Source organism: Pan troglodytes, chromosome 19, assembly GCF_028858775.2.
Source record: "Pan troglodytes isolate AG18354 chromosome 19, NHGRI_mPanTro3-v2.0_pri, whole genome shotgun sequence".
In the NCBI taxonomy this organism is placed as follows: Eukaryota; Metazoa; Chordata; class Mammalia; order Primates; family Hominidae; genus Pan; species Pan troglodytes.
The window spans coordinates 82,027,557-82,044,977 of record NC_072417.2 but is presented as its reverse complement, the minus strand read 5'-3'; the positions used below and the strand labels follow the sequence as shown (position 1 = coordinate 82,044,977).

The window sequence follows — 17,421 nt, the reverse complement described above, 5'->3', positions numbered from 1 at the left end:
AGTGCCGGCTTTACTCTCTATTTCCCTAACACACCCCTTGTAGAAGAAGCTGACCACTGTGTACTGCATCACCAATTCTCTTCTTTGATGCCTGGATTCCAGCTGGGTTTGATTAATCCAACAGGAAGTAGCAGCAACAGATTGAGGATAGAAGGAAAGGGAGGTCAGACCCTCCTCCCCTGCTTTGGTACCAGATCTAGTGGTGAATGGATCCTTGAGGCCCACAGGCTTTGCCCTCCTCCAGTTACACTCACCTGTTTCTTCCCCTTAAGGGGATTGACCCCAGGAATGTCTCCCCCGGCTGCAGGCCACACTCAACCTCCAGCAATTCATCAAAATTACCATTTATGCATTCCGTCCTACCAATTTCTGGCTCTAGTGATTTCTGCTCCAGGTAAGCTGATCTTGGCTGTGATTCTCTGTATTCACTTGTTTCTCTGGATTTTAGGGTTGTAGTTTGCCCTGAAACCTCAATCTCTGATGGGTCCAAGAAATATCACTGATTTTCAGTTTGCTTAGGTTTTTTCTTACTGCAAGAAAGCGAATAATGACTTCCACGCTCTTTACATGTTGGAGGTGAAGAAATTGAATTTTAAATTTTATTGATTTTTAATTAATTAAAATTTACATTTAAATACTCACATGGGGCTAGTGGCTACCTTACTGAAGAATGCAGTTTTAAAGTTAATCATATCTTTGTCCTCTTCCTAAACTATAAGATTTTTAGGGAACTTAGCTCTGATCATGGCTCTCTCCTCCCATATAACTGCTGTTTGATACTTGAGTTGTCCATTGTGTTTAACACTGCCCCCTGCACACATTAGTCATTATCATCATTAGTTTGCACAATCAATATTTATTTAGTTCACTAATATATTTATTAGTTGCTAGCATTCAACTACTTCTTTCTGGATTCAGTTTTTTCTTCTTCTTGGAGTATATTTATTAGTAGTTCTTTCAGAGATGTCCATAAAATAGAAATCTCAGTTTTTTGGGGTAAAGATATATCTATTTTATGCTTACACATGAATTATATTTTAGCTGGTTTGTCAATCAGCCTTTGCCAAACCACCTTAAAACTTACTGGCTTAAAATAGCAATCTCCTTTTAGCTTTGTTTTCCTGTTTCATTTCTGGCATCTGGGTATTTATTTTTCTTTGAATGTGATCTCTGTTTTTGTTACTTCTTATTTAACCATTTTATTTATTTCCTTGTTGAAGGAGCATTCACATTAGCATAGTTCAACAGTAGAAATAGAAATAGCAATAAAGATTTTGCTATTATCTTACAAAATCCCACTGTCTGGTATTTTGGTACAAATAAATTGAAAAGTAACTGGCTTGATATCTTCTTAAGGTTTTTTAAGTTGTATGCTAAATACACTAGAAAACTTGCATAAAATACTCCCAGGATGGGCTCAGAGGAATAATGATTGTATATTGGAAACAATAATTTTAGATGACCAAATACATTTTTGTTTGAAGTTTCCGTTGAATGTTTATAAAAAGGCTGAACACCTGAGATTCCTATGTAACAGTAAATAATTTCTCTGGAGAAAAAAGACCTAGGCAAAATCTAACATATATTAATTTAATCAAACATCTTAAAACAAATACAGAAAGAATTAGTGCCCCCAGATATTGTGGAGTGGGGCCTAGATTTCCTGGTCTATAAGATAAGGAGCCAAGATTTCCCAGTGTTTCTGTTTAGGTTTCCTGCACAGAGATGAGCATCTACTATAACAAAATAAACTCTTTGTTTTTATGTACTGCCCCCAACAGAAGCTGACAAGAAATGCAATGGCAGCAATGTTTAGTTCTTTCAAACCCAATGAGCTATGTGAGGCTTCTGAACTCTGACTATAACTTGTAATGTAATTGTAATTGTTGGTGATGTTTGAGGAGCCCAGGCTTACTAGTTAGTCTTATATAGGGTAAGAATAAAAAAGAAACCTGTATAACCCAATTTCTTTCTTTCCTTCTTTTTTCTCTTTCTTTCTTTCTTTCTTTCTTCTTTCTTTCTTTCTTTTTTCTTTCTTTCTTTCTTTCTTTCTTCCTTTCTTTCTTTCTTTTTTCTTTCTCTGTCTCTCTCTCTTTCTTTTCTTTTTTTTTTTCAAGGTCTCACTCTGCTTACTCTGTTGCCCAGGCTGGAAGGCTGTGGCGCCATCTCAGCTCACTGCAACGTCCACCTCCCAGGCTCAAGGGCTCAAGTGATGTTCCCACCTCAGCCTCCAGAGTAGCTGGAACTGCAGGCATGTACTACCACACCTGGCTGATTTTTTGGTATTTTTTGTAGAGACAGGGTTTCACCATGTTGCCCAGGCTGGTCTGAACTTCTGGACTCGAGAGATCCTCCCACCTTGGCCTCGCAAAGTACTGGGATTACAGGGCACAATGACTTTCTTTTATAAATTCAAAGTTGAAGAATATAAATTTAAAAAATATTAAATCATATTTAATTATATATTAAGAAAATTTCCATTCATACAAAAATAGCAAAAATATTACAAAATTTAGCATTAAATATGTCAATTCTTTTTTTATTGCTATTTTTGTATTGGTGCTAGTGTCTTAGGTATGGGTAACTCAGTTTATTCCATAAGTACGGCTTTTCTCTTGTACATTTAAAGCATTTTTCTGTCAAGTCTTTAAGTCACTCACTATTTATCAGTTTCAATAGCTATCGATGCCTTTCCTGATCCATCAATGATTTTAATTAATGATAAATAACTTCTAAAAATATGTTGTTTTGAGCCGTCAGTTCAGAGATAAACCTTACAAATTTTCCTTTAGTTTCAAGGAGCATTTCTTAAGGCAGCAGGACTTATGAGTTCCTGACATGTCTAAGGCAATCTTCCACTCTCCTTGATACCTATTTCAAGACTCCTCACAGTATCCTCAAGTGCCCAGCACATCTGTTGGTTTGTTCTTAGAATTTGCTTCCTACTTCACAGAAAAATAACTTAACCCTGAGGACGGAAATCTTTACTTCGTGTTGTCACATTTTTTAATCCTCTCAGCTTTCACTGGCACTTCCTTTTTTTCTTGTGACAGAGAAAAAAAAAAAACCTGTCCCATCTGATCCAATACCGTCTTACCCAGCCCCTCCAAAAAAGCAGCACTTCACCTGTTACTGCGTTTCTCCTGCGTGTTCAGCGTTCTCCTCTTCACTTTCCCTTTTTAAATGTTGTCTTTAAAAAACAAAATAACAACCTTTTCTTGACAAAAACAACTCACTTAAACTACCACCCAACCTACAACCTTTCTTTTATAACTAAGCTTCTTGAAAAAGAAAAAGATACTTTTTTTCTTTTGTTTTCCTACCTCACATTCAATATTATACATTTAAAATTTAAAACGTATGTATTGAGCAACCTTCATGTTCCAGGCTCTGTGAGGTACACAGCAGTGATGATTTTGTACCCTTCAGTTGTTTACAACCTATGGTGTGGGAGAAATGAGTATATTTAGCCTAAAAGACAGTGAGGTACATACTACAATAGCAGTAACCACAGCGTGCTATGGGGACACCTGGAAGGGGCATGGAACCCATATGCAATGAGGGCAAGGGTATCAGTTCGTTCTCACGTTGCTAGTAAAGACATATTTGAGACTGGGTAATTTATAAGGAAAAGAGGTTTAATTGATTCACAGTTCATGGTGGCTGGGGAGGCCTCAGGAAACTTACAATCATGGCAGAAGGGGAGGCAAACACGTCCTTCTTCACAGGGTGGCAGGAAAGAGAAGTGCCGAGCAAAAGGGGGAAAAGCCCCGTATAAAACCATCAGATCTTATGAGAACTCACTCTCTATCACAAGAACAGCCTGAGGGTAACTGCCCTCATGATTCAATTACCTCCCACGAGGTCCCTCCCACGACACATGGGGATTATGGGAACTATAATTTAAGATGAGATTTGCCGGGGGGACACGGCCAAACTGTATCAGCAAGGAAGGCACCTTGTGGGAGGAGAGATCAGAGCTGAAACCTGAAGGAAAAGCAGGAGCTGAGCAGATAGTTGTAGTCACCAGAGAAGTCCACTTGTGAACCGGAGTTAGTTACAGGAGAGCAAAGAGAGGTAAATGAGAACATGATGTACTTATTAAAAAAGAAAATCATGTAGAAGTATCTGGCTTGAGTTGGAGGAAGGAGACAAGGCAAGGGAAGAGTGGAAAGAGAAGAAAGGACCAGATAATTTAAAAAAAAAATTCTTGTACATTTGCAAAGAGATCAGGACACAGTCAAGGCAGTAGTGGGAATGATATCATAAAAATTCTATGTCAGAAAGATTGTTTATATGTGATGTGGAAATAGATTGCTTTCCCATTTCAAGATGGTAGATAAGCAAAGGATAGACACAAGGACAACATTGCTCAATATCTAATAAACTTCCAAGAGAAAAGAATAGAGAGACTTGAAGGAAAGCAATATTTGATGAAGGTATTAGTTAAAATTTTCCCAGAACTTAAAAAGGAGACACAAGTTCTTTGATTGCAAGTAAACACAAAGTGCCATGTAGGACAAAACCCAAAAATCTATACCTGAGCACACTGTCGTGAAATTCCCTACACTTGTGGTTAAAGGGAAAACCCTAAGATGTCTTCACAAGAAAAACAAAAAAACCTCAAACTTACGAGTACCAAAAGCACTTTATCATCATATCTGGATGAGAAAGCAATAACATGCTATTTTTAAAGTGAGAAATATAAGACATTTTCAGTCAGAGCTATAAACAAAAACAGAAAACAATAATGGAATGACAGAGTAACAAAAATACAGATAGAGAAAATGAACAGATTTGTTATAGTAAAAAAAATTTACAAATGGCCAAAAAGTATATTAAAATATGCTTGACACCACTAAGAAATATAAGTTATCAAGGTGGTACTATTTTTTATTAATCAGACTGGTAAAATTTACAAACACCTATAATGTCTAGTTTTGACACAGCCGTGGAGAGTATAGTCTCTAGCATTTGGTGAGTCATCCCTCATTGCAAGCTACTGCACTCAATACTTTACATATGTTATTTCCTTTAATCCCTACCATCTCCCCTCCACCCCAAACCTAAATTTATAAATTCTAAAACACCCTTGTTAGATACTATTGTGTCCTCTGGATCTCACAGATGAGAAAACTAAAGCTTCCTGGGTAAATCATTGGGGCTCCAAGGTAAGTTACTTGCCTTGCATTGCAATTAGTAAGGAGTAGAGCTAATGTTTTAAGTTCAAATATGCTAACGGGTGTATCCTATAAGGAGCAGGAAGATGGGGGAGAAAGATGTATAGAGACATAGGCGATTTTTTATATTGCCAGAGTAATGTAGATCCTGATACGTTTGTTAACATTTGAGGGTTGTCACTAGTAGAACAAAATACTGATCCAGAACTCTATAGATGATAGTTGGGGAAAAAGGAAAAGGGGAACCTGAAAAAAGGAACAGAGAAAACACAATCACTATAGAAATGGATAAATGGGAAATAACAGGAAAGCGTAATTTAAAGAGACCATAAAATAAGATGACTGGAAGAAAAGGATTGGGTAACCAAAGGACTTACATCCCCTTCCCTGCCCTGCCCATGGATAGTAGAAGATTTGCAGATAAGGTAAAAAGAGAAATGCAATTATACTACTTCAACAGGCATCCTTTAGGCATGTAATAAAAGTTTGTCAAAATATATCTGAGAAATGCAAATTGCAAATGAAAGTGGAGGGCAGGAATATATCACACAAAGGATATTTCAAGGCAAAAAAAGCACAAAACAAGACCAAGTAGAATTTATTACATTTTTAAGAAACAAAGAGGGCCAGGCGCGGTGGCTCACGCCTGTAATCCCAACACTTTGGGAGGCCGAGGAGGGCGGATCACGCGGTCAGGAGATCGAGACCATCCTGGCTAACATGGTGAAACCCTGTCTCTACTAAAAATACAAAAAATTAGCCGGGCATCGTGGCGGGCGCCTGTAGTCCCAGCTACTTGGGAGGCTGAGGCACGAGAATGGCATGAACCCGGGAGGCGGAGCTTGCAGTGAGCAGAGATCACGTCACAAAAAAAAAAAAAAAAAAAACACAAAACAAAACAAAGAGAAATGTTCGGAGGATATCTGACAAAACTCACATGCAGGCAGTGCAGCCAGATCTGAGAAAGAATGAAAAGCAAGAAGATAAAAGCCCCTGGAAAACAAGCAGACATTCTCAGTCTTTATCAGGCAGCTGGACCACTTCATCCTTCTCTCTTTACAGATCAGGTTTTTCTGTTTTTGCACAGTGTTGAGAAGGGCTGCACACAGGTCTTGGGGTGACAAGTCCTCCTTACAAATAGCCAGCAAAGATTCCAAGAAGAATGTTATAGTCTGGTGCAAAACACATCACATGAAATTTATAAGGTTTCTGGCACTGGAGAATACTGCCGCAAAATAAATAAAGCAAAAGGCAAGGAAAATTGTAAAATATGTGCACATAAAGTAAGAATAATGGAATAAACAGAGATATATGCAAATGAGACAGCGTAGCATTTGTAATTTGAGCTCATAGACTCTACAGATGGTCTGAGTTTTAACTCAGTTTCTGCTACTCACCATCTGTGTGAATTTGGGCAAGTTACGTAACTCCCTGGGCCTCACCTTTCTGGTCCGTAAAATGGGGTGATTAGAATAATGCCTACCTCATGGGATTATTCTGTGGATTAAATGTTTTAATATTTAAGTATGTCTTAGACACAATAAATGCTATATGTAGTTGCCAAAAAAAGTGTACATTATGGTATAAAATCAGTGTCATTTCATTTTTGAACTCCCATGGGATTGTTTTTGAATTGGTAAACTGATTCAAAAACTTCTTTATAAGAGTAAATACGTCGGGCGCAGTGGCTTCTGCCTGTAATCCCAGCACTTTGTGGGGCCAAGGTGGGTGCATCATTTGAGGTCAGGAGTTCCAGACCAGCTTGACCAAAATGGTGAAACCCCTTCTCTACTAAAAACACACAAAAATTAGCTGGCCGTGGTGGCAGGTGCCTGTAGTCCCAGCTACTGTGGAGGCTGAGGCAGGAGAATCGCTTGAACCTGGGAGGCAGAGGTTCCATTGAGCCGAGATTGTGCCACTGCACTCCAGCCTGGGCGACAGAGGGAAACTCCGTCTCAAAATAAATAAATAAATAAATATTAAATATTGTTTAATCTAGAAAATATTAAAAAGAAGATCAATGAGAGGGAGCTTGCTCTGTTATAGTGCCACAGAGATTACAGTGTGGTACACTGAAGGAAACATTGAAAACAGAATTTAGAACCGAAAGTCAAAATCAACTAGGGCCAGAACTCATAAGCTCTAACCTAGGTACAAAGTTCTTCTAGGAAACAAGTTACTGAAAAAAAATTTCCTAAATTATATTCTCTGTGCACAAAATGTTGGCGATGTTATTAAATGTATTGAATGTGATAATTTTGTATTTTCTGCAGAAAATCAACCAACCTATAATCTTTTCTGTAGACATATGGAAACAATCAGAAGTCTTTTTTTTTTTTTTTTAAGTTTGACAGTCTCATGGATTCAGGAGTTCAGCCTACTTCCACAGACTGCTTGCTGAGCAACTTCTGGATCGCATATAATTAGAAAAAGGATAAATATAATTGAATCAATATTGAGAGAATGGGAAATGGGTAAGGAAGATTTCATTTGGTTATCATGGTCCGTGAGACACAGATAAGAGGCTGATTTAAGAATTGCATGCATTTATTGTTTCCCTTTCAGCTGTATGTTCAGGAAGAAATTACAGTACTGAAGAATTTAACAGACTTACTGGCTGTAAGCAGAATGATAGTGGTCCTTTCCCCCCTCTTCTTCAGCCAAAGATAAACTCCATGAATTGTAAGAATTTTGGAACAGTCTTTTCTTCTACTTACACAAGATGCTCAAAAATAGACAGAATGGCATCTATTACCAGTTAAAAATGTTTCTCTAACAATACTGGAAAGCAGGACATACTAAAATTCAGTAGTTACTGGTGGAGAAAGTAGTTTGTTTCATGGGAACCGTTGCAGAGATGACAAGCCTGGAGGCTTTGGGAGCACAGGTAATTGTTATGTGAGATTTCTCTAAAGATTCTGCTCGCTTCAGTACCATGAAAGATGCTACAATTAGTATGCACACAATGAAACTGAGATGCAGATGGAAACTCAGAGTTTCTTTTGTTACCCTGAAGAAAATTACGTTGCTTTATTGCCGTATTTCTGGATTCAAGTTTTAAGAATCTGTTGAAGGTTTTAAATAGTTTCTAACCCAATTTGTATGTATTTACTTGTCACTTAAAATATATATATATAAAACTTACATATATTTATGTATTTTCTACTTTGTTCTGCTCTACTCTTCTCTGGATTGGCTTCTTACTTATCTTTGTTTAAATCATTGTGTTGGGGTCAACTCTCCCATTAGGGCCTTGTATGAAAAGACCGATTGAGAAAGGCTAGATTCTCCTTGGTTTGATAGTTCCTAATGTTTTGATATGTCCAGCCAACCATCTGTAACTACAAACTCCCTGCTGAGTAACTAGCAGGAAACAAAGAAATGGAAAACAGCAAAGAAATCACCACGTGAGCAGAAGATATTTTGGCAGGCTAGCTGAACTGAGACCAAATTATCCTGGGAAATCAGTATAAAACAGAACTATTCACAATGAATGTGAAATTAAAAGCATGATGTAGTAGTGACCCAAAAGGAATGTGAATTCTCCTCCAGAACATGCAGAGACCCATGGATGAACTGTGTTTCTAGATTTTTCCTCCAGCTTTCCTGAGAGTAAGTTAACCTCTAAAATTGTGGTTATTTTGCATATAGAAATATAACATAAGACTATAAATAGGAATGCCAGACATTTAGGTAGAAACCATTAAAAGCAGTAAGTTATTAACGAGTCATTTTGACTTTTTAAATCATCTATTTTATTTTGTATGACTAAATAACCAAATGAAGAACTAAGAATTTAAATTTTTACCCCGTAACTAAAACATTTTTGGACAAATAGCATACATTATCTAATAGGCTATTGAATAAATCAAAAGAAATGTCACGTTATGTTGCTTCTTTACAAGTATGAACTAGTTCCAAATTTATTTGAATTACTTACTCTTCTTTGTTTGTTTTTAATTTTACTGCCAGAGGAATTGTAAGCATTGCAGGATGCACAATTTTCTGAGTTTTGAATTGTTTTTAAATGGCTTGAGAATATTTTCATCAAGAAAACTTAAGGAAAGATTTTTATTGATCTTGTTTATTATAGTAACTATTTTAAAATTTTGATCTAATTTGTTGCCCAGTGCAACAAATTAGAAAAATTTGTTCTGTGAATAACAGGAATTTTATCTGACTGGGAAATGATTGGCTTTTTATAACCAATTTATTATTTCTAAATTATACAATTTCCTATTCAGAACAATTTAAGCTAATTAGATGTTTTATATTATTACGGTGGGTAGTATATTTTTTCTCTGATATTTACACTAAGATGTTCAGTGGGGGGAGAAATCAGTCTTAACGCTCAGAGATAAATAACCACATTCATGACAATGAGATTATGTAATTGTTTTTTATTCACAAATATTTTCTGGCACACACATTAATTCACAGAAAGAAAGAACAGTAGTCACGTGGGCACAATATTTAACCATTTCAGATACTGAGGTTTATCACCGCTTGATTTCTTAGTTGGAAATGTTGCAGTTTGGTTTCAGGCAGGATTTCCAGGCTATCACAGCCTGCTCCGATGGCATGATTATTAGGAGCTCATCTGCATCACTGGTGAATTTCTTTGGTCACTTCTGGACAGTTTTTAAACGTAAGTCCATGCCCTTCTTTGTTCTGCTGATGAGGCACGTCATAAAATAAATGTCCAGCGATGTCTTCCCGTCTTGTTCTCAGGCCTCAGGCTCTCGGACTCCTTCCCCCAACCCTGCCCCCATGTTAACTTTCTATTGCTGCTGTAAAAAAAAAAAAAAAAAAAATGACCACAAACTTAATGGTTTAGAACAAAACAGAGTTATCATCTTACAGCTCTGGGGGTTAGAAGTGTGATGCGGTTCTCACTCGGCTAACATCAAGGGGTTGGCTAGGCTGTGTCTCTTTCTGGAGGCTGTAGGGGAGAATCTGTTTTCTTACCCTGTGTAGCTTCTAGAGGTTTCTTGCATTCTTTGGTTCATGGTCTTCCTCCTCCATCTTCAAAGCCGTAGCAGCAGAATGAACCCTTCTTCTACTGCCTCACTCTGATCTCGTCTGCCTCCCTGTTTTACTTTTTAGCACCCTTGTGATTACACTGGGTCTACCCAGATAATCCAGGATGATCTCCCTATTTCAAAGTCAGCTGATTAGCAACCTTAATTCCATGTACTGCCTTAATTCCCCTTTGTCATGTACTGTAACGTATTCACAAATTCCAGGATTAGAACAGGACCGTTATTCTGCCAATCACATTTCTCTTCAACTATGCCTTGTGATATGGTTTGGCTCTGTCCCCACTCCAATCTCATCTTGAATTATAGTCCCCATAATCCCTATCTGTCATGGGAGGGACCCAGGGGGAGGTAATGGAATTATTGGGGCAGGTCTTTCCTGGGCTGTTCTCATGATAGTATTCAAGTCTCACGAGATCTGATGGTTTTATAAAGGGGAATTCCCCTACCCAAGCTCTCTTGCCTGGCACCATATAAGATGTGACTTTGCTCCTTGTTTGCCTTCAGCCATGATTGTGTGGCCTCCCCAGTCATGTAGAACTGTGAGTCAGTTAAACCTCTTTCCTTTATGAATTACTCAGTCTCAGGTATGTCTTTTTTTTTTTTTTTTTTTTTTTTGAGACAGTCTCACACTGTCACCTAGGCTGGAGTGCAGTGGCGCAATCTCGGCTCACTGCAACCTCTGCCTCCCGGGTTCAAGCGGTTCTCCTGCCTCAGCCTCCCAAGGAGCTGGGATTACGGGCACTCGCCACCACACCCAGCTAATTTTTTGTATTTTTAGTGGAGATGGGGTTTCACCATGTTGGCCAGGCTGGTCTCGAACTCCTGACCTTGTGATTCACCTGCCTCAGCCTCCCAAAGTGCTGGGATTACAAGCATGAGCCCCCGTGCCTGGCCTCAGGTAAGTCTTTATTAGCAGTGTGAGAACAGACTAATACACCTTGCCCTTCAGACTTCAGTAGCAGCACAGTATTCCCTGCAATAGACCATGGATAGGCTCCATCTCTGGTACTACCCCCTTGAGGCTGACTTGAATAAATCGTCTTCCCACTTGAGCTGTCTCTTGAATACCAGAAGGGGTCAGCATATTCATGGCTTTGCTCCTGCCATGAATATGGCAGGATGAACCATGAACCTAGGATCCAGGAGCACCCTCATTAATAAAACCATTGAAGGGGCAATAGCAACCTTATGATTGCCACTCCTGTTCAACATGGCACCAAAAGAGGATACCATTGATGTGAAAACACAGGCCTTATTAGTCAACTGGCCTTGTGCTCCACTATACCAAGACTTGAACTACTACCTTTGAATCATTTCCTGGGTGAGTTTCCCATCCTAGAATGTTGGGTTTGTTAGCTAAGTAAGATTAGGTCTTACGTTTTCTTTATCAGTTAAAATAGTTCATGTTCACTAAAGCTCTACAATTTTCAGACCATCGTTGTTATTCTGCCTTATATACGACACCATTATGTAAAATGGTGTCATATTTGCATTTAACCTATGTATATTCTCCTGCGTACTTTAAATCATCTCTAGCTTACTTACAATACCTAATGCAATGTAAATTCTATGTAAATAATTGTTATACTTTATTGTTTCAGGAATAATGACAAGAAAAAAAAAGCTTCTACATGTTCAGTACAAACCCAGCCATCCTTTTTTTCTGAGCATTATCTACCGCCAGTTGGTCGAATCCACAAGTGCAGAACCCACAAATACAAATGGGTGACTATAGTTTTTGAGCTGTGCTAACATGAAAGAGTATAAATAATTACATTGTACCCGCCCTACCAAACTGAAACTGTCATATCTGAAGTAAGTTACCTTCATTATGTTGTAGTAGGTCAGTTAATGGCTTTTGGACAGACATATCCTGAATTCTTTGTTTGTTCTCTGCAAACAATTCTATAAAGACTTCCTAAAGCCTATAAAGACTTCCTAAAGCCTAGGCCCATGTTTTAGAAAGTGAAAGTCTGGCTGACTGGTGGATCTGTGTGCAAGCCTGAAGGCCACTCTCTCTCTCTCTTTCACTCTTGTAAGCCTAGGCCCTTATGTGGGTTACCCTCAAGGCCAAGGCTGAGCCCATAAGCAGGCAGGCATGGGTGATTGTCTCTCATTGAAAATAGCAGAGCAACATTGGTGCCTACAAATGATTATCCCTATATTGATTTCAATAATACAATAGTAGAATGAGGTATCTGTTTAAGTACCTTCAAGGACAATTTTATGTGATTTGTTTATCTCTATTTGGCTGATTCATTCTCCCTAACTCCACCTCCCACCTATCCACATATGTATAGGGAGGTTATAGCCATCATAGATGTGAAGATTAGTTTGGGTGCTCTTTTCTATCAACAGTAAAAGCGGGCCATCTACTTTGCAAGAATAAAGTTTGTCTATAGTACACCAAACCTATTCCTTGACTCAACAGTCCATTTCACAATAATTACATTTTTATGCCCATACCATCTCCCCAAAATGCATTTTCACACCATTGAACACTAGTTAAAACTATGAGTTCCAAGTCTTCCTACCTCTTGGGATGTTTCATAGGAAAATCTCTATTGACCAAGTGACATAGATCTGGCTTTTATTTCTGTGCCTCTTCATCACCACATATTTAACTATTCCAAAATAGTTATTACCACCATCACTCTACTCTAGTTCCTTCTGCTCATTATCTCTTACACAGTATATCCTATCTAATTAGGCTTCACCTTATGAAGTAGGCTTTTGTAAATATCCCAGGGGATGAAGGACGAGGAGTTGAAAGATACAGAACAAAGATTCAGAATTTTATTTCATTTTCTGCTTCTAGCATCTAGAAGAGATTGTAGAGTGTTGAAACAATTTCTTCCTTAACAGTCCGATAGAATTTCCCAGTGAACCCATTCACTGGGGAACCACCAGTGATGCTTTCTGTTTTGAAGATTATTGATTATTAAATCAGTTTCTTTGACAGATAAAGGCTAATTCAGATTGTTTATCCTTGTGTGAGTTTTGACAGATTGTCTCTTTGAAGGAACTGATTCGTTTCATCTAGGCTATCAAATTTGTAAGCATAGGGTTGTTCATAATATTCTTTGATTGTCCTCTTAATGTCTATGAGAGCTGTAGTGATGCCCCCTCTTTCATTTCTAATATTAGCAACTTGTGTTCTCTCCCTCTTTTTTCTTAGTTAGTCTTGGTAGAGGCCTATTGATTTTATTGATCTCAGAGAACCAGCTTTTGGTTTTACTGATTTTTATCTATTGATTTCCTGTTTTCAGTTTCATTGATTTCTATCATAATTTTTACTATTTCTTTTATTTTGCTTTCTTTGGATTTAATTTGCTTTTCTTTTTCTAATTTCCTAAGGTGTAAGCTTAGATTGTTTACTTTAGATCTTTCTTCTTTACTAATGTATGCATTGGATGCTGTAAATTTCTCTCTAAGCAAAGCTTTCACTGTATGCCACAAATTTTGATAAGCTGTGTTTTCATTTTTATTTAGTTCAAAATAAGTTTTAATTTGTCATTAGATTTTTTTCTTTGACTTTTATGTTATTTAGAAGTGTGTTTAACCTCCATGTATTTGGGAGATTTTCCAGTTATCTTTCTATTACTGATTTCTAGTGTAATTCTACCATGGCCCGAGAGCATGCATTGTATGATTTCTATTCCTTTAAATTTTCTAAGGTGTGTTTTATGGCCCAAAATTGGTCTATCTTGGTGAGCGTTCCATGTGAGCATGAGAAGGATGAATTTCCTGCTGTTATTGAGTGAAATCGTGTGTAGAAATGTTCATTTTACCCAATCGGTTGATTATATTGTTGAGTTCAACTCTGATTTTATTTATTTTCTGCCTGCTGGATCTGTCCATTTCTGCCAAGAGAGGTGATGAAGTCTCCAACTATAAGAGTGGATTCATCTGTTTCTCTTTGCAGTTCTCTCAGTATTTTGACACTGTTGTTAGCACACACATGTTAAAGATTGCTATGACTTCTTGGAAAATTGACCCCTTTAACTTTATGTAACTTCTCACTTTATCCCTGATAATTTTCCTTCTTTGGAATGAAAAGTCTGTTCTGTTTTAGAATTCTACTCCATCTGAAATTAATATAGTTATTCCAGCTTTCTTCTGATTATTGTTAGCATGGTCCATCTATATTTATCCCTCTACTTTTAATCTATATGTGTCTTTATATTTAAAGTTGGTTTCATGTAAACAACATGTAATTACATCTTTTTTGTCATCTACTCTGACAATCTCTGTCTTTTAATTGGTGCATTTAGACCATTGATGATCAAAGTGATTATTGACATATTGGATTAGTATCTACCAAATTTGTTACCATTTTCTATTTATTGCCTTTGTTCTAGTCTTCAATTCTATTTTTGGTCTACATTTTTTCTGCCTTTTGTGGTTTTAATTGAGCATTTAATATAATTTCATTTTTCCTTCTTTCTTAGATTATCATTCATTTAGACTCATTTTGTTTGTTTGTTTTTTGTTTTTACTTTCTTTCATGGATTTTCCAAAAGAAAAGCAAATTAAATCCTTAGAGTTTGCAATATATATTTACAATTAATCCAAGTCAACTTTCGAATAACACTATACCACTTAATTGGTAGCGTATCTTATAATAACAAAATAACCCCAATTCCTCTCCCTCCTGCCCCTCATATCATTACTGTCATTCATTTCACTTACAGATAAGCATACAGGAACATTATATATGAATGTAATACATATATTGTATATATGGCATTATATACATATATAAACATAAGTATACACAATTGAATACATTGCTATTATTTTCTATTATGTTTCAAATCAATTAAAAATAAGAAAAAGTTTTTATTGTACCTTCACTTATTCTTTCTCTCATGCTTTTTCTTTATGTAAATCTGAATTTTCCTTTCTTTTTTTTTTTTTTTTGAGAGAGGGTCTCACTCTTTGCCCAGGCTGGAGTGCGGGGTCACCATCACAGCTCACTGCAGCCTCCACCTCTCAGGCCCAAGTGATCCTTTCTACCTCAGCCTCCTTAGTAGCTGGGGCCTCAGGCATAAGCCATCATGCCTCGCTAATTTAAATAATTTTGTTTTTGTAGAGACAGGGTCTCCCTATGTTGCCCAGGCTGGTCTTGAACTTCTGGGCTCAAGCCATTCTCTTACCTTAGCCTCCCAAAGTGTTGTAATTGCAGGCATGAGCCACTGTGCCCAGGCTTATATATAAATTTGTGACATATCACTTTACTTCTTTTGAAATAACTTCTTTTCATATTTTTGCAAGGCAGGTCTACTGGCAACAAATTCTCTCATTTTTTGTTTGTCTGAGAAAGTACTTCTCTTTCATCTTTTGAGGTTAATATCACAGAGTACATTCTACTAAGGGTAGAATGCTAAGTTGGTGGGTTTATTCTCTGAGCACATTAAATACTTTATTCTCTTCTTGTTTCCATAATTTCTGAAGAAAAGTTAGATAAAATTCTTATTTTTGCTCCTCTATAGAAAAGATGTTTTCTTCCTCTGGCTTCTTGAAGATTTTTTTCTTTATCTTTGATTTTCTGTAGTTTGAAAATGATATTTCTTGGTGTAGTTGTTTGAGCAAATATTCTGCTTGGTGTTCTCTGACCTTCCTGAATCTAAGGTTGGGTGTCTAGCCGTTATCTGGGGAAATTCTCAGTCATTACTGTTTAAAGTATTTCTTCTGTTCCTTTCTTTCTCTCTTTTTGGTATTCCCATTAGGCATATGTTACACATTTTCAATTGTCCCATAGTTCTTAAATATTCTGCTCTGTTTTTTCTTCAGTCTTTTTTTGTTTTCTTTTCGAAAAGTTTTGGATTCTTTTCTCAGCTGTGTGTAGTCTACTAATAAGCTCATCAAAGATCAAAGGCATTCTTCATTTCTGATAGTATTTTTTAATATTAGGCATTTATTTTTGGTTCTCTCTTAGAAGTTTTATCTCCTTTCTTACCTTGCCCATCGTTCCTGCATGATGCAGCATTATAAGAAATATATATTTTGTCTCTGCCCCCTAGTTTTGGCACAAAACTTCTAAAACCCTTGTAATTTCCTGAGTCATAGGGGTGATGGGAATAGCGTTAGTTATAATATTTGGTCCCTGTTCCTGACACAGAGCTTCTAAGACCAGGAATCTCTGAAGTGAAATGAGTATCTTCATGTTAATGAGATATCTGATGGCTGAAATCCCCTAGATTGCTTCAGGATAGGACTGGTTGCCAGGGAATCACCCATGTGATTAGAAGGTTTCAGCCCCATCCCCAGATGTCCAGGAAGAGGAGGGGAGATTGAGTTCGAGTTAATCTCCAATGGCCAATGATTTTATTAATCATGCCCATGTAAAGAAGTCTCCACAAAAGCCCTAACTGAAGGAGTTTGGGGAACTTCTGGTTTGGTGAACATCTCAAGGTGCTGGGAATGTGGTGCACCCAGAGAGTTAATGGAAGCTCAGTGTCCTGTCCTGCACACTCTGCCATATGCATATTTTCTATTTGGCTGTTGCTGAGTTTTATCCTTTGTAATAAACTGGTAATTGCAATTAGACTGTTTTTCTGAGTTCTGTGAGCTACTCTAGCAAATTATCAAACCCAAGGAGCGGGTTATGGGAACCCCTAATATATAGCCAGTCAGTCAGAAGTACAAAAGACCCAGGCTTGTGCCTGGCATCTGAAGTGGGGGGCAGTCTTTTGGGACTGAGTCCTTAATCTGTGGGATCTGCTGTAACTCCAAGTAGACAGTATCAGAATTGAAGTGAATTGAATTTTAGGTCACCCAGTTGGTGTCCACAGAGAACTGGAGAATTTCTTTGTGGGGAAAACCCAAGCATTTGTTATCAGAAGTGTTTTATACAGAGAAACAGGTGTGGACTTTTTTTTCTCCCACGTTACATATTGTCTACTTTATCCATTGAAGCCCTTAGTATTTTAATCATAGTTGTTTCAAATTCCTAGTCTAATAATTGCAACATTTCTGCCACATCTGAGTCTGATTCTGATACTTTCTCTCCTTATACTGTTGTGTTTTTTTTTACCTTCTAGTATGTGTTATAATTTTTTCTATTTGTTTTTGAGACAGAGTCTCTCTCTGTCACCCAGGCTGTAGTACAGTAGCATGAAGATGGTTCACTGCAGCCTCAATCTTGTTGGGCTCAAGCAATCTTCTGCCTCAACCTCCCAAGTAGCTGGTAGCTG

General features: G+C 37.4%; 1 protein-coding gene across 2 annotated transcripts in view; it reads left to right on the top strand.

The window, feature by feature from the left end:
- Positions 1–17,421, top strand: part of ABCA9 (ATP binding cassette subfamily A member 9) — a 98,293-nt gene that overhangs the window by 9,367 nt on the left and 71,505 nt on the right. Inside the window, exons 1-2 of one of the 2 annotated variants that reach the window (XM_016932826.4) lie at positions 5,105–5,171; positions 7,527–7,654. The exons of the other annotated variant lie outside the window; for it this stretch is intronic. Coding sequence (XP_016788315.2) covers positions 7,644–7,654 — 11 coding nt within the window. The 5' untranslated portion in view covers positions 5,105–5,171; positions 7,527–7,643. Of the gene's footprint in view, positions 1–5,104; positions 5,172–7,526; positions 7,655–17,421 lie in introns of those variants that run through there. 2 annotated transcript variants of the gene reach the window in all.